The 24,692-nt window shown below is 32.6% G+C and overlaps 1 protein-coding gene across 1 annotated transcript in view; it reads left to right on the forward strand.

The window, feature by feature from the left end:
• Positions 1 to 15,420: 15,420 nt before the first annotated feature.
• Positions 15,421 to 24,692, forward strand: part of LOC129219141 (uncharacterized) — a 75,937-nt gene continuing 66,665 nt past the window's right edge. The window contains exon 1 of the mRNA XM_054853461.1: positions 15,421 to 15,578. Within this exon, the coding sequence (XP_054709436.1) occupies positions 15,421 to 15,578 (158 nt within the window). The remainder of the gene's footprint in view (positions 15,579 to 24,692) is intronic.

A 24,692-nucleotide genomic window follows, 5' to 3' on the forward strand; every position in this document is an offset into this window, starting at 1 on the left:
AAAAATAAAAGGATTGGACATAAACTACGGTCAAGTGAGAACAATGAACAATTCTTGATTGAGGATTACTCAAAAAAAGTTTGTCACTGCTTTTTTTCTGCCCCATTGAAAAATTCCTAAACACTTTCATGTAATGTAATTACAATTTTGTGCTGAAACCTCTTAAGAAATATAGGCTTCACGTTAGAATATTGAAGTTTGAAGTGTGTTAAAGAAAAACATGGTTTTTAAATCATTTGTTTTTTAATAATAATATTTTGAAGTCTCATTATCATGAACAAAATACGTAATTTATAAATTATTTGCATTCGAAAAGTTATAAAATAAACTTGAACATAGGGAACAACTGTAGCGAAAATCAAAATGTATGTTAATATCATCATAAAAAAAATCTATATAAAACCTCCCTTATTCAAACACTCTCAAATAGCTAACATGGATCATTAAACGTCAAATCAACCCAAATTAAATAGTCAGCCGTGCAAGTCATGTCTCAGATTTTGTCCATTATTTTTTTACGAACAGATATCTATGAGATGAGCTCAAATTATTTTTTTTTTTAGATTTTTTGAACAAAAATTACGCTTTCGAGATCTTTTTCAAAATTTCGATTTTTGTTCCCTTTTTGCTATGAATTTAGAAAATCTTTTGAATTTATCAACCAATTAAGCTGAACTTGGTGTCAATTTAAGCTAATACTTTTCTCTTTCAGTGTAAACAACAAAAATTATTTTGTGAATAGAGGGGTGTTGCCACACCTTATCTAAAGTAAGATTTTGAGCTTTTCCAATTGGGAGATTTAATAAATCATATCTCGGGTGCACCAACTAATATCTGCGTCAAATGTTTTTTTGTAGTATATTTAAATCATTCTTCTGCTAAGTAGAAAAAAATACGAGGGAGTTTTTTGTTGTTTTGAAATAAAATAATAAAGTATTTTTTGCAAAGAATTTACTTCAAATAAAAGTTTTCTATAATTCTAAAGCTTTTTTAAGCCTATGAAAGCCCAAAAACTTTTCAAAACAATTAATACTGGAATGTCAAAGAATAAAATTTAAGTTGTATAAATCGTAAAAATATTGTCCAATATCCACTTCGGACAAGAATTGCGCAAACACCTCCGTTTCAGACTTAACAAAAAAAAAAAAAAAAATAAATAAAATAAATAAATAAATAAATAAATAAATAAAGAAAGAAAGAAAGAAAAACTTTTGATTGAAAATATACAAAATATTAAGAAGAATAATAAGAATAATAGTTTTAAAAAACTTTTCTAATGGCTAAATTTTTCATTTTTTCGACGTTAAAAGCAAAAAAAAAAAAAAAAAAGAATTACTATTGAAAATATTTATAATATGAACATGTTTGGATTGCTGAACACCTGACAGTGATCCTCTACTCATACATTACTAATTTAGTCCTACTCTTAACAAGGATATTAACTCAAAATGTCTCTGAAACTTAGTTTAAAATTGATAAAAATTTTGATTTTCTCATCTTCTGACACAAAGGAAGTGTGATCCATCTACTATCTTTTTAAAGAGCTGAAACAGAAGGTATTAAAGGAAACTTAAAGTTTTTCCGAAATAAAGGAAAAAAGTGTTAAGTAACTATTATTTGAATTAAGTAATAGGGAAAATTTTTAAAATTAATGCAGTTCGCATAAGCATACTATTCATTCAACCTTTAATAAACGATGAAAGCTATGTGTCGATTCACTTTCAAAGCGCAAAAAGAACGATGTGTACAATGTGTGTACAACATCTAAATATTTAGTATACCTTCAATCAAAAGTTTTTTTTTTGACAAATCTGAAACGGAGGTGTTTGCACAAGTCTTTTCCAAAGTGAACAACTTTTTAACGATTTACGATTTATACAACTCAACTTTTATTCTTTGACATTTAAGTATTAATTTTTCTGAAATGTTTTTGGGCTTTTTTAGGCACAAAAAGGCTTTAAAGTTATACAAATCTTATATTTGAAGTGAATTCTCTGCAAAAAATACTTTATTTCAAAAAAAAAAAAAACTCGTAATGTTTTCTACACAGCAGGAGAATGATTTGTATATGCTACAAAAAAATTGAAGCAGATATTAGTTGGTACTCCGGAGATATGACTTGTTAAATCTCCCAATTGAAAAATAATCATAACTTACTTTAGATAAGAAATCGCAACACCCCACTATTTACAGAATACTTTTTGTTGATTATACTGAAGAAGAAAGTTATTAGCTTGAAATTGATACCAAGTTCAGCTTAATTGGTTGAAAAGTAAAGAAATTAGAGAGATTTTCTAAATTCATACCGAAAAGGTGACTTTGAAAAGTGATCAAAAATCGGGATTTTGAAAAAAAAATCTCCCAAAAAATCCCATTCATTCAAAAAATCTGAAAAAAAAAATAATAATTTGAGCTTATCTCATAGCTACCTATTCGTAAAAAAATAATGGAAACAAAAACTCATACATGACGGCACATGGCATTAGGCGATTTGACGTGAAATGACAGACATTTTTTTGAGTCCCAGTCCCTTTGCATAGGTTTTCCCACATTATTCCCTCTGAACAGCTTACATTCTGAATAACGGACAGTTATTTCGACAAAAAATATTTTTCAATTGCTATCTAAAATTCTAAACCAAAAAATTAATAACAATTTTCACATTAAGTTTTATTGTTTGTTATCTCTCATTCTCTTTTAGAAAAGTATTTACTTAATACTTGTTATTCGCTAATTTATCTAAGTCGGAAATTTAAAGCAACTTCACTTACCTATTTGAGCAACATTTAAACTAAAAAAAGTAAAACCAACAAATCTCTTTTTGAAAGATTCGTCTGAATGAAAAAATAAATAAATAAATAAGTAAATAAATACAAATTTTCTATTGTTACATTTTTCATTTATCGTTCACCAAAATTTTTTTAAAAACCGTAATCTTATTTTCTAACTAATGTATTGGAAATAAATCCTTCTATTCTACTATATGATATGTATTACCAGTGCTTTATTTTAAAAAAAATGCCAGAAGAGTGATTTTTTGCGCCAGGAGAGTGGCATTTTCCTTACACAAGGCCTGTCACGTACGCCCAGAATTAGAATTAAGGTAAATAATGTTATTATCTATTCTAACTTCTTAATTCAATTGCATACTATAAGTATGTAGAATTAATTATTTTTTATTTATTTATTTAAAACAGAAATGTTGTCCAGAAGAGTGACTGCAAAAATGTTACATGTTCCATTTTTGAACCTCAAAAATTTAATAAGAACAGCAGGAAAAACATTAACATAATATTCTAGGAATCCAACAAAACGTTGAGAATAAAAAGTGTTGTACTACATCAGATTAGAAATTCCTTTTTTATAATCTATAAAAATTGAACTCATTCCTAGGGCAGGGGAGTGACATGAAAACTTTGGGACAAACTTTAAACTGATGTACTTACGTTATTTAAATAAATAAAGTAAAAGAATAATATTTTATACCTTTAACTTTACATAATTTAGTACTACAAATTGAATTTGTAGAATGTTGGTAGGAAATTTTTAGATAATTTAAGCACAGTTGAGAAACGGAATAGGACACGCCAGGAAAGTGACTTTATGGTCATTCAAAAACTTTCGTAGGAAAAAATAAATGAGCTGTTGTTTTAATAAGAATGGAATAACACCGGAAAACTTATTTCTAACTACTAAAAAGAGAAAAAAAAAACTTTCCAGGTCCAAGAATTCTTGTGTTTTGCTTCTCGGGCATGATATTGTTATGGTTTTGGAGAATCACCCATATCATTTAAACTAGATTAATGTGCAATAATTAAAGACGACTTTAGTTGAACTAAAAGCAAAATAATTTCATTTGTGTCATTTCTTTCTTGCTAATGCTTAATAATCTAGTAACTGGCAAACAGCCAATCATCAGTGTTGAATATGTCCACTTATACTCACTCTAGTTCAAGAAAATTAATCTGCATATTGCTAGAGTTTCTCATTTGGTATTAGTTTTTTTTTTTTTTTCCAAGCTAATAAATATTTCGTAATCGTGAAAAACAGATAGTAAGGGATATCTTCAACCAAAACGCGGATTAAGAGGTGTTTCAAAAAAAAAAAAGTCACAAGTCAGTTACGTTTTTCAAAATATTTTGAACTAAATGCCCAATTGAGAGCAAAAGTGCACTATCTATGTTTGATCAAACAATAAAATTACAAATGAAATTGCTCATTATAGCTTTTTCTCTCAACTAAAGTGTATTTTCACCACAGTTAAATCAACCAATAAAATAACTTTTGAGCCTTGGTGTCAAATGTTTCGATAATGTTTGGCTCGCACATAGTTGAAAAACTTTTTTTTTTTTAAATGTTAGTATTTTTTTTACAGTGAATGGCAATTACTAAAATTTGTATCTTCCCGACATAAGCTTTTATAATTTTTTTACAGCTAATATAATTTTTTTTTTACTTTGGCTTCATTTTAAGGTGTGTACGTTTCATCATGATGTTGAAATCCAATTGCTCCGAGTTAAATACTATTAACAACGCGAAAAATTATTTTTAATTATCGACTACAGAGATAAGGTGTAGAAAGATTCTATAAAGAGATTAATTTTTACGTTAGAGTGTTTTTTGAGAATGCTTAGAGAGCTGTCCACATTATGTCAACAGGTGTGCATTTGAGAAACGGATTGGGACAAGCCAGGAGAGTGATTTTCTGGCTATTCAAAAACTTTCGTCGGGAAACATAAATAAGTAATTGCGTTAAAATGTTTGGAATAACGTCTGAAAACTTATTTCTAACTATTAAATAAAAGAAAAAAAGTTTCTACTAATATGTTAAACAATTCTTGTGGGATGCTTCTGGGACATGATGTTTAACTTTTGGAGAATTTCCCAGAAATACTGGCGAGAGAACGGAAAATCAATCAATGTGTCCAAATTCCTCGCCATTGTCTTTTGAAAACAGTCTGAAATTTCCCTTTCCACTAAGAATTACTTTTATTCATAGCAATGGCAAAGCATTAAACCCTCGTTTATTGCAATTTCCTAGGAATGGCTCTGGGTCTTCTCAACATCTTGAAAACTGTCCGGTCTCTTCCTTTCTCTCACACTTTAAATGCTTCTGACAGATAAAGACATTTCGGTGAAAAGTAGAATTCATGTTTTCAATCTATCTCTCGCAAAGTGTCGCAGTTTTTACTTTCAAAAGAAAAAAAAAATAATAATAATAATGAATAAATAAATAAATAAATATTATGTTCCTTTTTTAGATTGAGAATCTTGAGCATTTCTAAAAACAATTCAAATATTACAACTCCTGTTCCCAATCATTCAGCCCCCTAAATCATTAATTTTATTTTAATGCATGACAAAGATTTTACTTTTCGCTCAACGTGAGACAAAACTGGTTCAGTTGGCTACAAAGATATTTCCTTCAACCCTTTATTTACGGATGGAAATCCCCCCCCTCCCTTTTTTTTCGAGCAATAACGACTGCTTAGCATTTTTACCTGACCGTAGTTGATTTAGGTCGTTGGACCACAACCTCGATTTCCCGACCCTTTCAACTTTACACAATCCTCTTTAGAAAAACACAACACCCAGCACACATACATCCAGCACACAACATCTAGCATCCATCCCTAAGCATCCAGACCCTGGTATTATTAATGTCAATTTTGAAATTAAATTATGGTTTTTGGAATTAGGATTGCAATAAGAGCCATTCGTGCATACAAGAAACCGAACGAGCAGGGTCCTATCACTGTCCAAAATCATATTACCCTGCCAGCAGAGACAAAAATCTTAGTTTTTCCCAAAATGATACAATCCTAATTTCAAAAGTTAAAGTCAATGAGTGCTATTATTAAATTTTTGCAATTAATGCGATCATTTTAAACACTTTTGTTAAGTTGGAAGAAATAGTAGCTTTCGCTACATTTTCTAAACTTTGAGGCCGTTGAACTAGCTCTAATATTTTAGTACATTGCTAAAACTTCTCTTTATCATTTTCATAGTAAATGAAACCAAATAAAAGGGTGAGACATGCAAAAATCAGTTTTTTTTTTTCATAGCTTTTAAGCTCCATTCTGTACCACCCAAAATGTACGGCGTGGTGCTTCAACTCTTTTTTACGCGCTACACTACTGCTTACAATAAGATTCCCGGTGGATCAAATGAGTCCCCACCCCGCCCTATTCCTCAATATGACATGCGTACTACAGCTCTAAAGCTTGACCACGGAGAGATAGCGGATGACCTTGAAGCAGAAACATCAGATGTGTCATTTGCAATAGGTAGAATCAGACAGAAAGCACCGAGTAGTAAGAGGTGCGTTCTCGCTGATCCTATGTACCACAAAATAATTGCAAACGATACAAATGATGTTTCTGCTTTAAAGTCATCCGTCATCTCTCCGTGGTGAAGCTTTTCGTTTCTTTCTTTCTTTTTTTTTTTTTTTTAAATCATCTTCCTGATACGCAGCTGCTTGCGTGCTGTATTTATTTGGCATTCCGTTTAGTATTAATGCTAGTTTCAATCACTGGAACAGAAGTGCTGCATCATAGATTCTTTTACATCAATTTAACACAACAAACTACAATAGATCTAGATGTAATAGTGGCTACAGATCGAGAAAGGTGCAGGAATAAATATCTGCACACTGAGCAAAATGAGTTGAGCAACTGACTTTTTGTCGATTTTTCTCCCGATCTAACTAACAAAAATAATGCAGAGTGATAATAAAAGTAAAAAGTACAAATTCTGCTATAAAAGTAATATTGAAAAAATGTTTACTCCTTAATATTCAAAGTGAAAAATTTAAGCATCATAATTTAACTGTGCTTAGCTTTTAAAGAATTGCGTAAAGTATTAACGTAATTCATCACAGTTGAGGCCTAGTATATGTAGTATTACTTGCGTAACAAAAGTAATAGTTTACATTGTAATTAAAATAAGCAGAAAAGTATTATTGTTTGTTTTTATCAATGAAAAGCCACGACAACTGAAACATTTGCTAACAGGTCCTGAAATCATTATTGAGCATCAATGGTATAAGATTTTCATTTATGCTCATTGTTTATTTAGTTGATTAAGCTCTGAAATTTAAAAATTGAGTCATTAAAACAATATTTTCAAATACAGTAGCATTAGATTTCTGATAGTACTGCTACAAGTAAGATAAGATAATTTGTTGCTAAATTCCTAAAATTTAGACGAGAAATAAAATTAAAAGTTTGCCAAAGTGTCTCGTCTCATGCGTGACATCTATTCTCATTATTATTTACCAATTTTAACGGATAAGTGTGACAAAAAAATTAACTTTATGAAAGAAAAATGGCATTTCTTCTGAGAAACAGCTGAATTGTAAGAGCCGAAGAACAATAAATAAATCCAAATAGTTTTCTGTTCTTTAAAAGCGACAATTCACTCGTGCAAAGTTCACATCAGGCAAGTCTACAAGATTTCTCCCCCAACTCTGCTGGAAACTGGGTGCTCGTACTTAAGATTTCCAAAAAGGGGGAATTTAAAATCGCTATTCATATTTGGATGCGAAGAGAGATCTATCAAAGAAATAAATCAAGCTACAAAGTTACACATTATGGTTTGATGACAACTCCTTCTTTGGGTTAAATAGTTAAATCCATGAATCCATTTACACTATGAAGTATTTCTTATAGGCATTTACATTTAGAAATAACGAAGAATGTAAGCGGAAATTTAGTGAAAATACAAACTTTTTAAAAATATACATAAGGTTATTGCAGCAATTTGCCAGTTTCCGATACAAAATCTCACTTTTAAGCATGCCGATCATGCGTCTGCGACAAACTCTCTTACTTGCTTATACAGATAACGATGCACAGATTTTAAACCGTACGTACCTGTATACAAAGTCTATGACGAAATTTTATCACAAACACTGTTGAATTCTAACTCTTTCCATGTCTCTGCTCGGCAGTAAATTTCTATTTGTATCATCCATTCTGTTTTGGTGGTTCAGTTTCCACAGAGTAGTGTATACAATCATCATTAATACATTTTGTACATTTGTTACAACCACAATTTTGTTTGATTACAACAGTTATTAGCTAGTCTTATGCATTAATTTATTGATTTCATTTGTAAATCACCGAATAAATCTAAAGGAACTGATCATTTTCGTTAGCAATGTATGACCAAACCTTTTCAAAATTAAATCGTGTCTTTCATCATTATTTTATAAAACCGTTTTCGTGTTGGAGATATTTCCTTCTTTTCCCGTTTCATTGAGAAGCGCTAAGTTCAAATCCAGTTCCCGTTTTCATCTCCCTTTCTCCCGATTTGAAATCACACGCGAGATTACGAAAAAGATTGTCGAAAAGTGAGTTTTAATGAGCTTGTTGGCTCTTAATCCGGAGTGACAACTGAAAAGAAAGACTGAAAGTTAATCAGATTTGCTATCTTTTCTCAGTGAGTGTTCTAAGCTCTCTCTCTCTTCTTTAAAGGCCACTTGAATTTTTTAAGAGTGGGAATTTAATTTTCTAATTTTTTAGCTAGTGAATTGATAAACTATAGGCATAGGCGTCCATATGCAAAGTTGCAAGGGGGGGGGGGGCGCAAATATTTTCCCCGTAGAAACTGATTTCAGGACAGATTAGAGCCATTAAAATTTGACATATGTAATAACTTATTCATTAATGGTGGAGAAGAAATGTTTTTACATTTTTGCAAAGAAAAAAGTACTAAAAGCAAGGAAGTTCTAAATTCAAAGGGGGGGGGGGCTCGAGCCCGCCTTGCCCCCCTATATGGACGCCCTTGACTATAGGAATAGAGAAACATATTATTGGGTACAATTTTTCTGGCACCGATACTTCAATCATTGCTTTTGCTGCGTTTACAAAACATTGGTTTTTCAATATCGTACCCTCTACTTCACAGACATTTTTTCATTATCTTTTTCTAAGTTTTATTATTTCTACGAACTTCTATTAATGAGTTTTTGCTCTTTACAAATACGCACGTCAACTAAAGTTGCAAAAAGTTTCAACTTCAAAAAATATATCGATTCAAGCAGCAATTGAACTATGGGCACAGCATGAGAAATAACATTGAAAATAAATACATTAAATTCTAAATTCTTAAGAATTTTACCTAACGTTTCTCTGATTTTTTTTTCATCTAAGGTCACAAGCTATACATTGCACTTGTTTAACCTAAATTTGGAAAATATACCACATGTAGAAAGTATGAGACTTTTTTTTTCCTTGAGTAATCCTAATTTTCAACCAGGAAAAAATATCTACAGCTGTTCGTGTTTCTCTTCCTAGAGCATATACGTAGTTTGACATGCTCTTCCTTCCCCTATTCCCCTTTCTTTTAACGATTCTATTATCACAGATTATTAAAATAATTTCATCTGTGTCTTCTTCAAAACTGTGACTTAAACTCACAACTGATACTAGAATCAAGTTTTTTTATTTGCTTGGTTAAAGTTTCTCTTTTTCTTTTCTTTTTTTTTAATTTCAGTTTCTTTTTGTACTAAAGTTCTCTTAAAGTTAAAGCTGGTGTCTACATTTGCGCCAACAATAAAATCCTACGGAGTTTTTGTCTTTAAGAGTGTTTTTATGTATTTACTTATTATATTTTCCCGTAATTATTTGAATAATTATTTTATTTTTAAGTATTAATTCAACTGTTCTCAACTTTTTCTCAATGGAGTCATCCACGCAAGATGTCACTCTTTGAGAAAAGAGAGGGATTCGGGAAAGTTTTTGACAAGGGGGGAGGGAGATGACAAGAAGTGTGACACAAATTTTTACATTAATATGGTTATGAAAAATAGCGGGCCATGTAATGAAGGGGAGAGGAGGGGGTACGGTGAAGTGTGACACTTTGTGTCAAAAGCAGGAGGACTAAAAATACTCAAAAAAGTGACATTTATGGACAGCATCAATGTAACTGTCCCGATGCTTAACCTACTGTGGCAAATGATCGTTATTTGCTTTAAGAAGTTTCCATCACTTGCTAGAATGAAGATTTTTTTGCCCTACTGTTTTTTTGACAGAAGTCTAGATATTTCTCATCCGCAAACTACGATCCCAATCCTGCCAATGGTACCAACCATCAACAAATCAAGTTTCAGCTCGTCATAATTCTCCGGTCTTTGACACAACTTTACCAGTTTTTACCAGTCAATTGCTTGCGGATTGCGCTTTGCAATTTGCAAGATGAGTTCAAACTACGACGGACTCGTTTTTTTTAGAGAAATATTAATATTCTTCATGCCTACTCAAAAATGTATTGTGTGGCTCTGAAAAGTTGCGCTTTAATCGTAACAATGTTAATCTCTTGTTGGGGTAATAGCGAAGGGTATTTGGTGCTGAGTTAAGTTGGGTTACTTTCGTAGTAGTTTTGCAAAAGTATTCCTACTCAGCCTATAACACGTCTTTTTTTTTTTTTACTGAACTCCAATAAAAGAGATGAACTTCGTCAAGGTAACTTCTCAACTTATCAGAGTTACACTACATCAGTATCGACAAATTTTTCGTTTTTCACTTTTGTGGCTTTTTCCTATCTATTTTACTGAAGTTTTACTGCACAAACATGCTTGTTTGGTTCTCGGCTGAAAATAAAGCATGAAAAGAATATAAATATTTTATCAATGCTTGCTGGAAATCAAAACCGCGTTTCTTCAAAAACCTCAACACTTATTTTCGTAGAATATGCCATCGACCTGCCACACAGCCACTTACATGTCGCATCGTTTGGTTGTAAACAGAAGTACTGTGCACTACACTGTTAAAAATTTTCCGGAAAATTTACGGTAATTGTTACTGGCATCCATGTTGCCAGTAACTATTACCGTAAAAATCAAATGTTACTGTAAAATTTTACGGTTTCCTTGGTAGGCCGCAGCAACCAATTGGCGCTGGGATCGCTTATTTCTCCGGTAAAAATTACCGTAAAAATCAGCGATGCGTTAGCCCGCCATTTTACAGTAACAATTACCAGAAAATCTTCCTGAATTTTTAACAGCGTACTCCTTTTCTTAAAAGTAGTAGGGTCTTGTAGGATGAAACAAGAATAAAAACAGGCATTTTTTTAACGATTATTCAAGTATATTCAAATTGGATACATTACTAGCAAAGCCTAATGTTCAAATTTTTACGTTTTAATAATACTCTTTTCATGCCCACAGTTAAGCTTAGCAAATTTGATTCATTTCTTGGTGAAAAATCTACTGTTTACTTAATTCATTTGCATGGGTGAGACATTTTTACGAACACATTCGCACTTTGTTCCCTGATTTTTTAACTTCGGCTTTCATTTGTATGCATTTCAATGTAAGAAACTATTATGTGTGCCATAATATAAATCATCAACTTTCTAAAAAGATTGTTTGCACTTAAAAAAAATTATGATTTGATCCTTTTTGGGGGTACGACTGTACGGTCACACCCACATGATCAAAAATCATTATTTTTTTAAGAACAAAGAAATTCTTTAGAAAGTTTTAGGTGGATGCACAGACCTCCATGTCTTTCAAGGGGAACCGTGAATTCTCAGGTTTATAGAGATGACATCCTTGATGATTATTTGCGCCCATATACCGGGGCAATAGGTGATGCTTTCCTGTTACAGGACGATATCGCAAGACTACACAGAGCAGACTATCGCAGATGATTATCTTCAACAGGCTAGAATTCTCCGCATGGAGTGGCCAGCTCGATCCCCGGACTTGAATCCTATCGAGCACGTTTGGGATGCTTTAGGGAGAGTTGCTCTCAACGCGCCCCCTCAGACCCTTGCCGCGCTTGATACTGCTTGCAAGAGCAATAGCTCCCGTTTCCTGTCCAACTGATAGACCGCATTATTGACAGCATCACACATCGCTGTATGTGCTGTATTGCTTCTAAAGAGGAACATATTCCATATTTAAGGTACTTTTCCTATAGCAAACTGACACTTTCAAATTGTACTTTTTAGAGATGTGTTAATTTCTACACAGCCATAATTGTCTCATAATTTATTTTTATGTTATTTTACATCTTACTATGTGTTACATATTGCGGGTATGTTTCATAAAATTCTACATGTAACTTTTTGAGTAATCTTCTTTTTTTGTGATTTTTCCGTAATTCATTATAACCAGTGTACGTATATCTAACTCAAGAATTTTTCTTACTAAAGATATTTAAATGAATCGATTTAGAGTACATTTTTCATTTTTATGTATTCTGGTTTAAAAAAGGTACGTTTTTATTTTAATGCAAGTTTTTAACAGTATCTTCTCATTCTTTTTTTAAATATTACAATTGCGCACATTTTTTACGGCATATATACCTTATTTTTTGATGTTTGCTTCATAGTATAACTTTTAAAGTATTACTGTTTATTAGCGCTCTATTTCTATATTTAGTATGAAATTTTTTTTGAAAAGATCGACTGCGTTTTGTGTCAAATTATTGCGTTGTTTAGAAATATAGAGCATAGAAATTCAAAAAGAAAAAAAGAAGAATGTTTCAAAAAAGAAAATAAATAAAGAAAAACAAGTTTGAAAACCTGACCACAATTCTTGGTTCTGTATTGTCACTGAAATAATTGTTGCCACTGAATATTTAATTAAACTAAAATAGTGTCAAACTAATAATAAGTAGCAGAACTGTTTTCGTTTGTTTATTTATTTTTATGCAATACATAGGTTGTGAAGTTACCTGTTTCACCTCACGTACCCATTGCAACCCAACTTAACCTACTTTTAAAAAGTTGAAAATACATTGCTTCCTAGCTCGTTTATTTTTTTCTCCATTAAAGCATTTTTTATGAACGTTTTAGCTAGTATCTAAATTTTTTTCAAGTTTAATCGACAAAATTTGAAACATTAACATGATATTCAAAAACGGAAGAGAGTTTGGTTTGGCTTTTTTTGAGCAATCACGATTGCTTATTGCTTTTATTTGATTGTTTTGGTTGTGGTATCATTTTATTTTCCCGCCAGCACTCTCTGCAGCATCACCGTCGACCGGCTCCTCACGATGCTGCTCCTATAGCGAAAGCCGTTTCCAGGTTGCATCCATATTCTACACACACGCGCATACATACACAACTACACACACACGCGCACACACACACACACATACATCTACACACATACACAAACACATTCACCCACAAACACATACACACACCTACACACACACTCACAACTACCCACACATTCATGCCTGCACACAGACACAAACACATATGTTTACACACAGATACACATACCCCCTACACACAAACACACATACCCCCCACACACACGCCTACATACACACACTCGTGATTGCGAAAAACATAATTTAAATTCATGATGTCAAAATTCAAATTAATTTTCTTTTCTTTTTTTTCAAATTATGGTTTACCAAACAATTTTCCTTCTTTGTTTTTGTCTTTTGTGAGCAATCACGAACTGATAAGTGTCCTCTCTTAATTAAACTTTGAGGTTCACTGGCCTCCCGCACAAGGTGCTCCTCTTGGATGGCGTTCATGTCCCCCGGAATGGATGCCGTCCAGTGGACAAAATTTAAGGCTTTCATCATATATTTTGATCGTATTATACACCGAGAAAAATGAAGTTTTCAAAAATGAGTACATTCACGCTTTCAAAATTTCTTGAAACCTTTTGTTTCAAATATGAGTACCCATGTTTTCAAGTAGCGTGCTGAATTATTTTATACTCAAAAATGAGTATATAATGCTCAGTTTTAAAAAGTTATTAGATATTCAAAAATGAGGACAAATGCCTCAAAAATGAGTACACTTGTTGATTTGAGTATCTGAATGCTTCAAATTTGAGTACCACGTAGTCGGAGCCATTTTGACTCGCGATATGTTCAAATGCGAGTACTTTTTTGCGATTTTTGAAATTGTTTTTAGAGTATTCCGACTCAACTTAAGGCCGATTTTTGAGTGAAAACTTTTTCGCGAATACAATATTTCCTTTTTTGTAAAAGGAAGTAAAAATGATAAGCGTCAATTTATTAATCTGGTGATACTCTTATTTTCTCTTCTGTCAATTACAAGGGCTTATAGCGAATAAAAGTGCGTCAGCTTCGGGTTGACATTTTCGAGTCCTAAAGCAAATATTATTCTTATCTTTAATTTCCAATTTTCTCACTCCCGAATGCATGTTGAGTTTTTTTTCGACCCGACCACACTTGGATATATGCCTAGGATCTTACAGACACCCAAAATATCCATTTTGACGACCCCCGAGTTAATTACAACGAATTTTCACGTGACGTCCGTATGTACGTATGTGTGTGCGTATGTATCTCGCATAACTCAAAAACGGTATGTCCTAGAAAGTTGAAATTTGATACATTAGACTCCTAGTGGAATCTAGTTGTGCACTTTCCTTTTTGGTTGCATTTGGATGTTCCTAAGGGGGTCTTTTGTCCCTTTTTGGGGAGAAATCATTGTTAATTTCGATGTAAACTAAAGTTGTGTTGTAATTTGTCGGACACTTGGCGATCTATCGCCAGTCTCTCGGTCGCCAAGTTTTGTCGCCAACTTGGCGACAAATTTGGCGGATTTTTTTTTTTTTTAATTTATTTTTAATTTGGTCACTGTTGGTGATATTTAGAGAGTAAACAATTGAATTACATTAAAATTGCCAATAATGGGGAAATGACATTAAATTGGAGTAAAAAGAAGTTATGTGATGCACACATCAGCTCGTTAGTTCTAAATACAGTGGACGCCGGTTAATTGAATCAGTGGTTAATTGAATCAAATTGTCAAAAACAGAATAAAATCCAGCTTCATTGAATCAACCGTTTTATAGAATCAAAAATGTTTAGAACAAACGTGATTCACATAAGCGGCGGTCACTGTACTCTTTTCTTTATACGTGACTTTGCTTTTCTTTTACTATAGCGTTGATTTCGGATGCATAACTTAAATTGCAGAAACAGCGCATAAGAATGGCAAGTACGTGTTTCTTGGTCATCGGAAACATTTTTTTCCCATTTTTTAGAAGAAAACACATCTATAAAAAGGACGTCTCTTCATCGTTCAACTTGGTTTCGCATTGAAGAAGAGAGTCCTTGTAACCCCGAAACACATGTCTATAATTCTTCAACACTTTATGATTTTAGTAGAGTAAGGTACAAAGGTGAAAAAAAAATTAAGTTGCTTTTGCTTTAAAAAAAAGTGATTTTTCATGCCCATTTCATGGCAAAATTTGGGACTCTTAACAAATTCGTGGCCTTAGTACTGCACAGCGTTGCATTTATTCTCGCAAGGTGTTAAGCGTTTGAAAAAGTTGTAGCAAAGAAGGGGGCGGGACGAATTGTTTTAGTGAAAATGTGGGCGAGCGCAGCGCAGAAGGGAAGCGCACCTGTTGATTGGCGGCGAGCACTTCCTATAAGAGCGGCTTTCGGCGGTGAATTGTGAGTCGCGATGGGCCGGCTCGTGTGTCTCGTGTGTCTGTGTCTGATCGCGCTCAGGGCCCTGGCCGATCAGCGGCCGCTCTGTGACACCCTCTGCAAAGGCCTCCGCTTTCCAGGCCGCCTAGGTGGATGTAATTGCCACTTCGTCCTCTTCAACAAGAGGGATCTGTAAGTTAGCTCCATCCTCCCACCAACGCTCTCACTTTTCATTTTGCATGAGTGTTCTTTGTCATTTATATTAATATTAAATTATTTTAATGAGGGAACTTAGCTTCGTCTGCACACCACCGCAATTAAAGCTCTCTTGTATTTTTCCTTTTTTTAAGGGGACTAAAAAATTAGCGCTAAGACTTATTAACGTTTCAAATATACATTGCTGGCCTCCGGGGAGGGGCACTACAGATTTTGTTGCATGTGGGCTAAAATTTGTAGATCCAAACAGTACCTTTCAAACATTTTTTTAAAATTTAAGTAAATTTTATATTTCTTTGAAATTATAACATGCATACTTATTTCGTAATCAATAATTTATTTTCGAAATTTAAAATTATTGCCTACTTTTTTTAAAAATTCAAAAAATTGAGGAAAATTTCTATTTTTAAAAATTTCTAAAGCTTTTTTATTTTTGCACTAATTTAAGAAAGATTTTTTGCTAAACGATCACTATAATCATCTCTAAAAATCTGTGCATTCATTTGCTTATGAGTTCATTAGAAAATTTTCTGTGATTAATTATGTAAAAAATCAAAGTTTAAAAAAAAATTGTTTTTTAAAGGTTTAACATGCTCTAAACATTTGAGTAATTTATAAAATGCTTATTCAATGCACAGTTTTGTCAAATATGCTATCCCAATTGCAAAAAGTATTACTTTAAAGCTGTATCTTTAATAGAAAAAAATCCTTAGGGATTCTAATGACATGAAAACACAAAAAAACATCATCGAGAAAAAGCAATTTAAAGTTTTTCTTTTGCATAAGAACAAATAGAGAGCAGGGCCTAAAACAACTCCTAACTTTTTAAATATTTGAACTAAAGCAATGAAACTTTTCCCCTCTGTTCAGAATAGTTTTTAGTTTTGAAATAAGCAATAAAAATTTTTTTGATCGTTTCATCATTTTTGAGTTACTGTAACCCCTTAAAAACCGTTCTTCTAATTGTTTCTTAAATAATATTTAATTGTTTCATGAGGGAAGTAAGTTAAATCCCTTTACACACCTCTCTCTCTCTCTCCGCAACTAAAGCTCACTTGTTATTTTCATTTTTCTCAGGTATTCTTTCGATTGTTTACGGAGAGCTTAGATGGGAGGTCACTGCGAATTTCCGAAAAATTCCTCATTCGACGAAATTTGCCTGTCGATTCTGCTAATTTGGAGCCATAATTGCAATTCTTAAATGCCCAAACATTCATTTACGTTAGACGTGCGCAAAACTTGAAATTCCATTCGGCAAATTGAGAATTTCCGCCTTCCCAAAAATTTAAGATCGGAGAGCCCTTGATGGTTTAAGTCGATGATCAGTTATTTTCTTTCTTTTTATTTTTTATTTTTATGAGGGAACTCGAAGTAAAATCCGTCCTCACTCCACCGCTGCTAACGCTCTTAATTGCTTGCAATTTTCATTTTGATTTTAAGTATTCATTTGATTGTTTATAATAATATTGAATTATTTTTATGAAGGAGAAAAAACTAAGTTATGTTCATTTATACACCACTACAATTAACGTTCACTTGCAGTTTTCTAGTTTACTTAAGTGGTTTTTTGACTTTTTGTATTAATGTTGAATTATTGAAATGATAGAATTGAGTTAAAACCCTTTAAACGCCAATGTTCCCGTACGGGAACATCAAATTGAAAATATTGTTCTACAAAAATTTTCTCTATGAGAGTTTAACAAAAATTCTACTTATTACTAAAAGTACACTTTATATTTTTTGAAAGAAAAGTTATTTTTCCTTTATAATACTTCTGATTGAAAAAATTCGCAAAAACACCCGTTTTTGCCTATTTTTAGGAAAATGGATAAAAAATTTTGATAAAAATTTTTAAAAAAGGCTAATGCTTGTGAAATTTCAGAGTAATAATAAATAGGTATCATGTTGGTAAAAAACATGACAGGAAAAAATTTGTATCAACAATTTCTAGGAATTATCAAACTTCTACGTTCTCACCTGGGAACATTAGCGTAAAAGTCTCATAACTGCTATGAATTAATATTAATATTGACATTCGTAAAAAGAAGTCAATAACATTTGCATCTTCGATCCAACCCTTTTCTCCCCCCCCCCCCCCCGGCCTCCAGTTTTGGGATTACGTGATTTGGAAAATCCGTTACTCCGTTTAGTACTAATGAATGAAGATATTTACAGCTCTTATGCAATCTGTTACTAATAAATGTCTCTCCCAACCGCATAAAAACATAAAATAAAATAAACAAAAACACGAAAACAAAATGTGTTTTGAAGATCAAACATTTTACGTGGATAGTTCTCTTTCTAATTGCAGACATTTCAGTGAACTTGAAGAAGAACATAACATTTTAAGTACGGTAACTTGCTTCATATATAACTATTGCACATGGTATTATACAGGTTTATAATTACGAATCGTTAATTTACAAGGGTTTTTTTATTCAGTTGTTTTCAATTTCATATAGTTAGTTTTCAAGAAATGAATACAGTAGACTCCCGATTATCCGTGGAATAGGGTAGTACAGTAGCCGCGGATAAGCGAATTCGCGGATAACCCATAAATTAGGTAAAAACGTCGTTAGTGTATGCAAATAGTACTTAAAAATATTAATAACACTCACATACAATTAAATATAACTAAAAGGATGGCAGTGTATGTGCATATCAAATGCAACAGATAAATATAGGTAACACCAAACACACAAAGTGGAGGGAAGAGGAAATTTTTTCAAGACTGGTCCGGTCACTCGTTTACTCACGTAAGTAGTGTAGATTTAAAAATCAGCAAACAGAATAGGTTTAAAAATTAATAAGTAGTGAAAGTGTTCTGCAGTAAGTTGTGTCGGTCTAGAAATTAGGTTTCAACTAGGCAGGTTTCGGTGACCTCAAAAAGTTAAATGTCATCGGAAAGGGAGGAAGCAACAGGAATGTCTAAAAAAAAAATGTTTGCACTGTTTAAGTTAGAACATGTGCATTTATCTACATGCAGTTAATCATTGAATATGTTTTTTTTTTTTTTTTTTGAAAGTGTGAAAACCGCGGAAAAGTTGCTCGCGGATACTTGGGAGTTTACTGTACATAGATTTTTTTTTTTTTTTTTTTTGCTGTATTTATTGATTTTAAACCATTACCATTTAAAATCCATGTGAAACAATAGTACCAATTATGTCAACTATTTTTGCATCAGTACAAAATTATAGCTGCAAGCGTTAAGCGCAAACCCAGATCTGCGTACTCGATGACCCTGCACTGCAGGTCATCGAGTAAAATTTTGTTTTCTACTTAAACTATGTCCAGTTTTGCTTTCTACCATGCTATCATCAAAATTTCAACTGACACACACTATTCTACGGACTATATAAAGTCAAACTGAGAGCAACTTTCAAACTCATTCCAATCCATATTGGTATGTTTTCGCAAAATTTCTACAAGATGGAAAAAACCCGCGACATTTCTATAACGGATGTGTTAAAAGTCGCAATCTTTCTCACGATAAGTTTTGACTATGTAAAACTTCATCGAAAATTAGCCAATTCTCTTTCTTTCGCATTGAGTTTTACTTGTGAAATGCGAAAGAAACTGCAAATATATGTTTTTAAAGGGGTCCGAGACACAAAAATCGTCAAATATTACAATTTTTTCGTCTTTTAAAAAACTTCTCGTTTTTTTCTGCTTAAAAGGACGTGTTTAAATCTTGTTTCTATCTTAATTAGAACGAAAGATATAACTATTGTTGTTTCATGCATTTAACTAATATTAAACTTAACTTTAAAACTTTAAACACATTTTTCTCCTTGATGCAAATTTCCCCGATTTTTTGCGTTCAAACTCTTATAAGTCAAGAACTGATAAAGTAATGAAATTTGGAACATATCTTTTTCGAACAGTTTGCTTTAATTTTTATTCGGCAAGTTTGAAAAAAAAAAAAACTTTTTCTGCAAAAAAATATGATTTAAAAAAAAAAAAAAGTATTTTCGAATTTTTCGAAATTTTCCTTCAGACATTTTCTATTTTTTATTGAATAAATATTTTTTAAATCGCCGAATAAAAATTAAAGCTTGGATATTTGTGCATAATTTTTTTTAAAAAAATTGAAAATTGACGAAGAATATTTTGAGTTTCAGCGATTTAAAGCAACTCCATTTTTAAAAAAAATGCATTTAAATGTAAAAAAAAAAAGGTTCACATTTATGTTATGATTTTGCTTATTAAATAGATGGTGAATCAGTGCAAAAAATTTCAGAACTCTGAACTGTTTAATTTTTTTTTTTTTCAAAATGTGTCCCGGACCCTCTGAACGAAACGTAGCAAGCACATCGAACTTAGTTAATTTCTTCTTATCCTTATTCAATAAACGAGAACCGCAAACTGTCAACCCAATGAAGTTTTTAACCTATCGAAGTTCGAAATGATTTCATTTCTGCGTCTGCTACAACATGATTTGATAAAGACAGTGCGTTAGTTAAGGGGGGGGGGGAGATGCTGGGAACTTATGCTTAGCAAAAAATATTCAATCTTTACACATTTCAAACTAATGTAACATACTCGTATAGTAGGGTGCAATCTGTTCAGGAAGTTCTCCAGCTCTGTTCGCTTGCTCTGGCATTTGTAACCCCCGACCTAAAACACTGGGGTTATAAGTTTAGGATGTGTATGGGTCAGTAGCATCGAAGAGCTTCTAAATGAACCGATTTTGTTTTATTTTTAACTGACTTCAAAAAGGAGGTGGTTATCAGTTCATACCGTATGTTTTTTTTTTTTTTTTGGTCCACTCACAGCGTCTCACCTAGTGGACCGATTTTGATGATTCTTCTTTTAATGGATAGGGGATGGCTCAACTTAGGTCCCATTACTTTGTTTGCCCATACTTGTTCGTTAGAAAAAAAGTTATGGTCAAAAAACAGTAAATTTCATGAAATTTCCCTATTAAATGATTAAACATAAAACCCATTGTTTCAACAATTTGGTGCCATACAACAATAATATTAATAGTAATTGTGGTGATAATTTTGAATAAAGGCTTCTCTGAAGCAAGCATCAAGTTTCTTTAGTGTCATTGCTCTATAGTGGGGGTAAACCAAACGTGGAAGCGAGATTTATGCAGTGATTAGGATCTGCTTAGCCTTCACAATGCTTCTAGTTTAGGTTTGCTTCAACTATAGTAGTATTTTTATCGTTATCAAGTATGCCAATAACAGATGATTTGGGCTGAGTAAGGAGATACAGGATTGCACAAAAAGCAACTATGCTGTGAAATGTAAATTAGTTAGGGAAAACGTAATATTTAAATGGTTATAATTAAATTATGAAAAAAATAAGGTAAAGTTTCGTTATAGTAACTTCTTAATATTTCTGAAATACATTTACACTAAAAAGAATAAAATAAAAAAAATTTTGAAAAAAAAAAAAAAATAGAACCGACTTCAAAATTGCTCTAAAAAGTGAAAAATAATTTTATTCTTTAAACACCATCGATAATACTTTTAAACATAATTTTTGAAGTTGGCGCAAAAACGATCGATAAAATCATTCACAGCCATAACTCAGTTGCAACTATAAATTAAATCAGGCCCAGCTTCTTCACTACCACATGCATTACGCATTGATGACAGCATATTTGAGTAACGATATAAATGTTTTGTTCCTAACTTTGGATGATTTTTTTGATAACAATATGAACGAAGCATGGTTACAATGGATTTTACTTTTTGTTTTTGCGCCAACTTCAAAAATTATGTTTAAAAGTATTATCGATGGTGTTTAAAGAATAAAATTATTTTTCACTTTTTAGAGCAATTTTGAAGTCGGTTCTATTTTTTTTTTTTTTTTTCAAAATTTTTTTTCATTAATTTATTTTTTCGTTTGGAAGGTGACTTCCTCGACAAGTGTTTTTAATCAGGTGAAGCTAAGTCCCGTGAAGCTTAGCCATGTGACCAGTTATTGTTGTTTGTTAAGTGACTTGATTAAGAGTGTTCTTAGCATATATAGCTGTAATTCATTTGAGTCTGTGTTTTTTTTTAAATTAATTTATTTATTTAACATTAGTTCTTGTATGGGATATGTAGATCGCCCGAACTCAGTTTTTAAGTATTTCATTATTATAAAAAAAAACCTTAAACTGATTTTTATGTATAATGCACTGTTATATTGAATAGTTGTAACGAAAAGAGATAGAAAACCGTACATTTTCAAATATTTTACTCTAACGAGCCAAATACGCAAGGGACTTACTTTCCAACATAACTGAAGCACTGGTTAAGGTTTCTGCTGGTTGACTGCTTGCGGATTGCAGTTGTGGCTTGTCCATTGAAAGCAAATACCTAGAGTGATCGAAAAGGAGAAAAAATCTGAACTCATATATTTAAGAAAATGAGGAATTAAGAAAATGAGGAATGTTCAGATCCTGTCTTCAAAAACTTTTTGGGAGTGAAGTCCAGGAAACACATTTCTGGACATCTCTGGTGGTGTTAAAAAATGGTCAGAATTCAGGACCTGTTCAAGAAATGTTTTGATGTTGAAGTTTAAAAGACGCAATTTTATTCTAAATACGTTGAGACGTTTGGAAACCCTCGGAATCTCTCCTCGGAAATCGCTTGAAACTAGAATCACCACAACATTTAAGGATATTTTTGGTCAAATTAAGTGAAAAGAACAGGTAAGTGACTATCCTCCAGAAATTTGTTTGGAATGGAATTCTCAAAAAAGCAATTTTAAATTATCTTTGGTGACTTTAGGGAGGAAAGTGAAAATCACACACACAAGGTCTGTATTTTAAGTAAAGAATAAATCCACAAATCAAAATGTTTTTTGGATATTGCTACAAAACTTGAATCGTCTTCAAAGTATGCTTTTTGAGTAGTAACATACTTCTGCAGGCGAGTGTTACAAGCATCGCACGCTCCCTAAAATTCAGTAAATGGAACACCCTGTAGAGCAGGGCTCTCCACCCTACGGCTTACGAACATACTTTTCCCGGCTTACGGAACGATTACAAACTGAAAGCATTTTTAAAAAAAAATTTTTTGAAGTTTATAATATATTTCTTTTTAAGTATTTAAAAAGAAAACTAAGCAAAGAAATCTCAAAAATTACTACTAAGCATGATCGTAAACAGAGGGGAGCAGGAAGGGGCAAATGCTTCTCCTTAGAAGAGAGTTAATTTTCACTTTCCTCCCTAAAGTCACCAAAGATAATTTAAAATTGCATTTTTGAGAATTCCATTCCAAACAAATTTCTGGAGGATAGTCACTTACCTGTTCTTTTCACTTAATTTGACCAAAAATATCCTTAAATGTTGAAGTGATTCTAGTTCCAAGCGATTTCCGGGGAGAGATTCCGAGGGTTTCCAAACGTCTCAACATATCTAGCATAAAATTGCGTTTTTTAAACTTTAGCATCAAAACATTTCTTGAACAAGTCCTGAATTCTGAACATTTTTTAACACCACCAGATATGTCCAGAAATGTGTTTCCTGGACTTCATTCCCAAAAAGTTTTTGAAGACAGGATCTGAACATTCCTCCTTTTCTTATTATATCAAACTACCAAAGATAATCTAAGATGGTGTTTTCAAAACTAATTTGTAAGGAGGAAAAACTTTTGACTTTACCAAAGATAACCTAAACTTGACTTCCTTTTTGAAAAATAATTTGGGGAAGAAAATTGCAACCCTCCTTTCCTTCAATTTAACTAAATTTGCCTGAAGATGTGAATTTTGTAACTTTCTCTTGAGGTAGATGTTAAAACTTGTCCGTCAACCATCTCTAACGCCACCAAAAATTGACTAAAACTGCATTTTTAAGACTTCAATTCGGCTCAAAATTTCCTGGGAAATGGCTCGACCACCTCCTCTCCATCCTTATTCAAGGACGGCATAAAACGTTTAAGAACTTATAACTATTGATACTTATCTTTTCTTCAAAGCAACAAACTGCACATAGAGAATATCTCAGATAAATTCGCTCATTTCTTTTTTATAAAATAAACTTTTGTATAGGAAATTGAAACAAGATGGTTAAGGGCAGCAGAAGCATGTTATTGCTTGGCCTCGAAAACTGGCACTAGAGGACGGGATACTGGAAAACCACCATATTTATTGTACCTTGGCGTCTCTAAAGTGAATCTTGGCTAAACTCATACCACTTAGCGCTTGTTAAAAAAAAAAAAAAAAACGTGGGTAATAGGAAGGGAGGAGAGGGGAGCTAGAGAGAGCTAACTAAATCATCTGAATTGAAATATTGATGGATTGTTGGCCTGCCTTGCCTCCAAAAATTTACAATGTGGCCCTTGAGCAAAAAAGGTTGGAGACCTCCTGCTCTAGAGTACACGTGCAAGTCACCGACAGCATTTATAGTTCTATGGCTGCGCTCTATGATGAGAGTTTTACTTTGAGAACGAGGAAAAAGTCTGTAGGGGCAACGTCGGGGTTGTAGAGAGGCTAAAGAATCGTTGTGACGCATTTTTCTTCAAGTACTCTGTAACTACAAAGCAGGTGAAGCATGGAAAATTTCCATGAAGAAGCTTCCCATCAATTTCTGGTCGCACTCGGTTGACCCGTACGTTTAATCTTTTGCACAAATTTGATGATTGCCAAAGAGCTTACGAAAAAAAAAAAAAAAACGCGCCTGCAGAGTTGTGTTGATACGCAAGGACCATATTTTGGAGACTGCTAAATCTTTGTAGCGATATATGTAAAATATTTTGATTTGTGGATTTATCATCACTACTTGAATACAGACCCTATACGCTTGACAAAAGGGAACCTTTAATTTTGAGATTCGCAAATTTTTAAACACAATTATTTCCCGCAATTACTAAACAGAAAGATTTTCGTTGCAAATCAGGAGATTCAGAGAAGCTAGTAATAATCTTCAAAAGTAAATTTCGCAAATCACTCGGTAATATTATAAATTGGAGCCATTGGACAACGATTCGCTTTCGTAGCCAAAGCAAAAGCAAAGAATTTCTGGAAAAAAAAAACTTAACTTTCTATCTTACTATGTTGACAGCCACCTACGAGATACTGATACATGAACTTGGGAAAAAGAGTCGAAAAATAATTTTGCAGTTTTTGCATGTGCCCTTTTCGTACAAA

This window comes from Uloborus diversus, chromosome 3 (genome assembly GCF_026930045.1).
Source record: "Uloborus diversus isolate 005 chromosome 3, Udiv.v.3.1, whole genome shotgun sequence".
NCBI classification, from domain to species: domain Eukaryota; kingdom Metazoa; phylum Arthropoda; class Arachnida; order Araneae; family Uloboridae; genus Uloborus; species Uloborus diversus.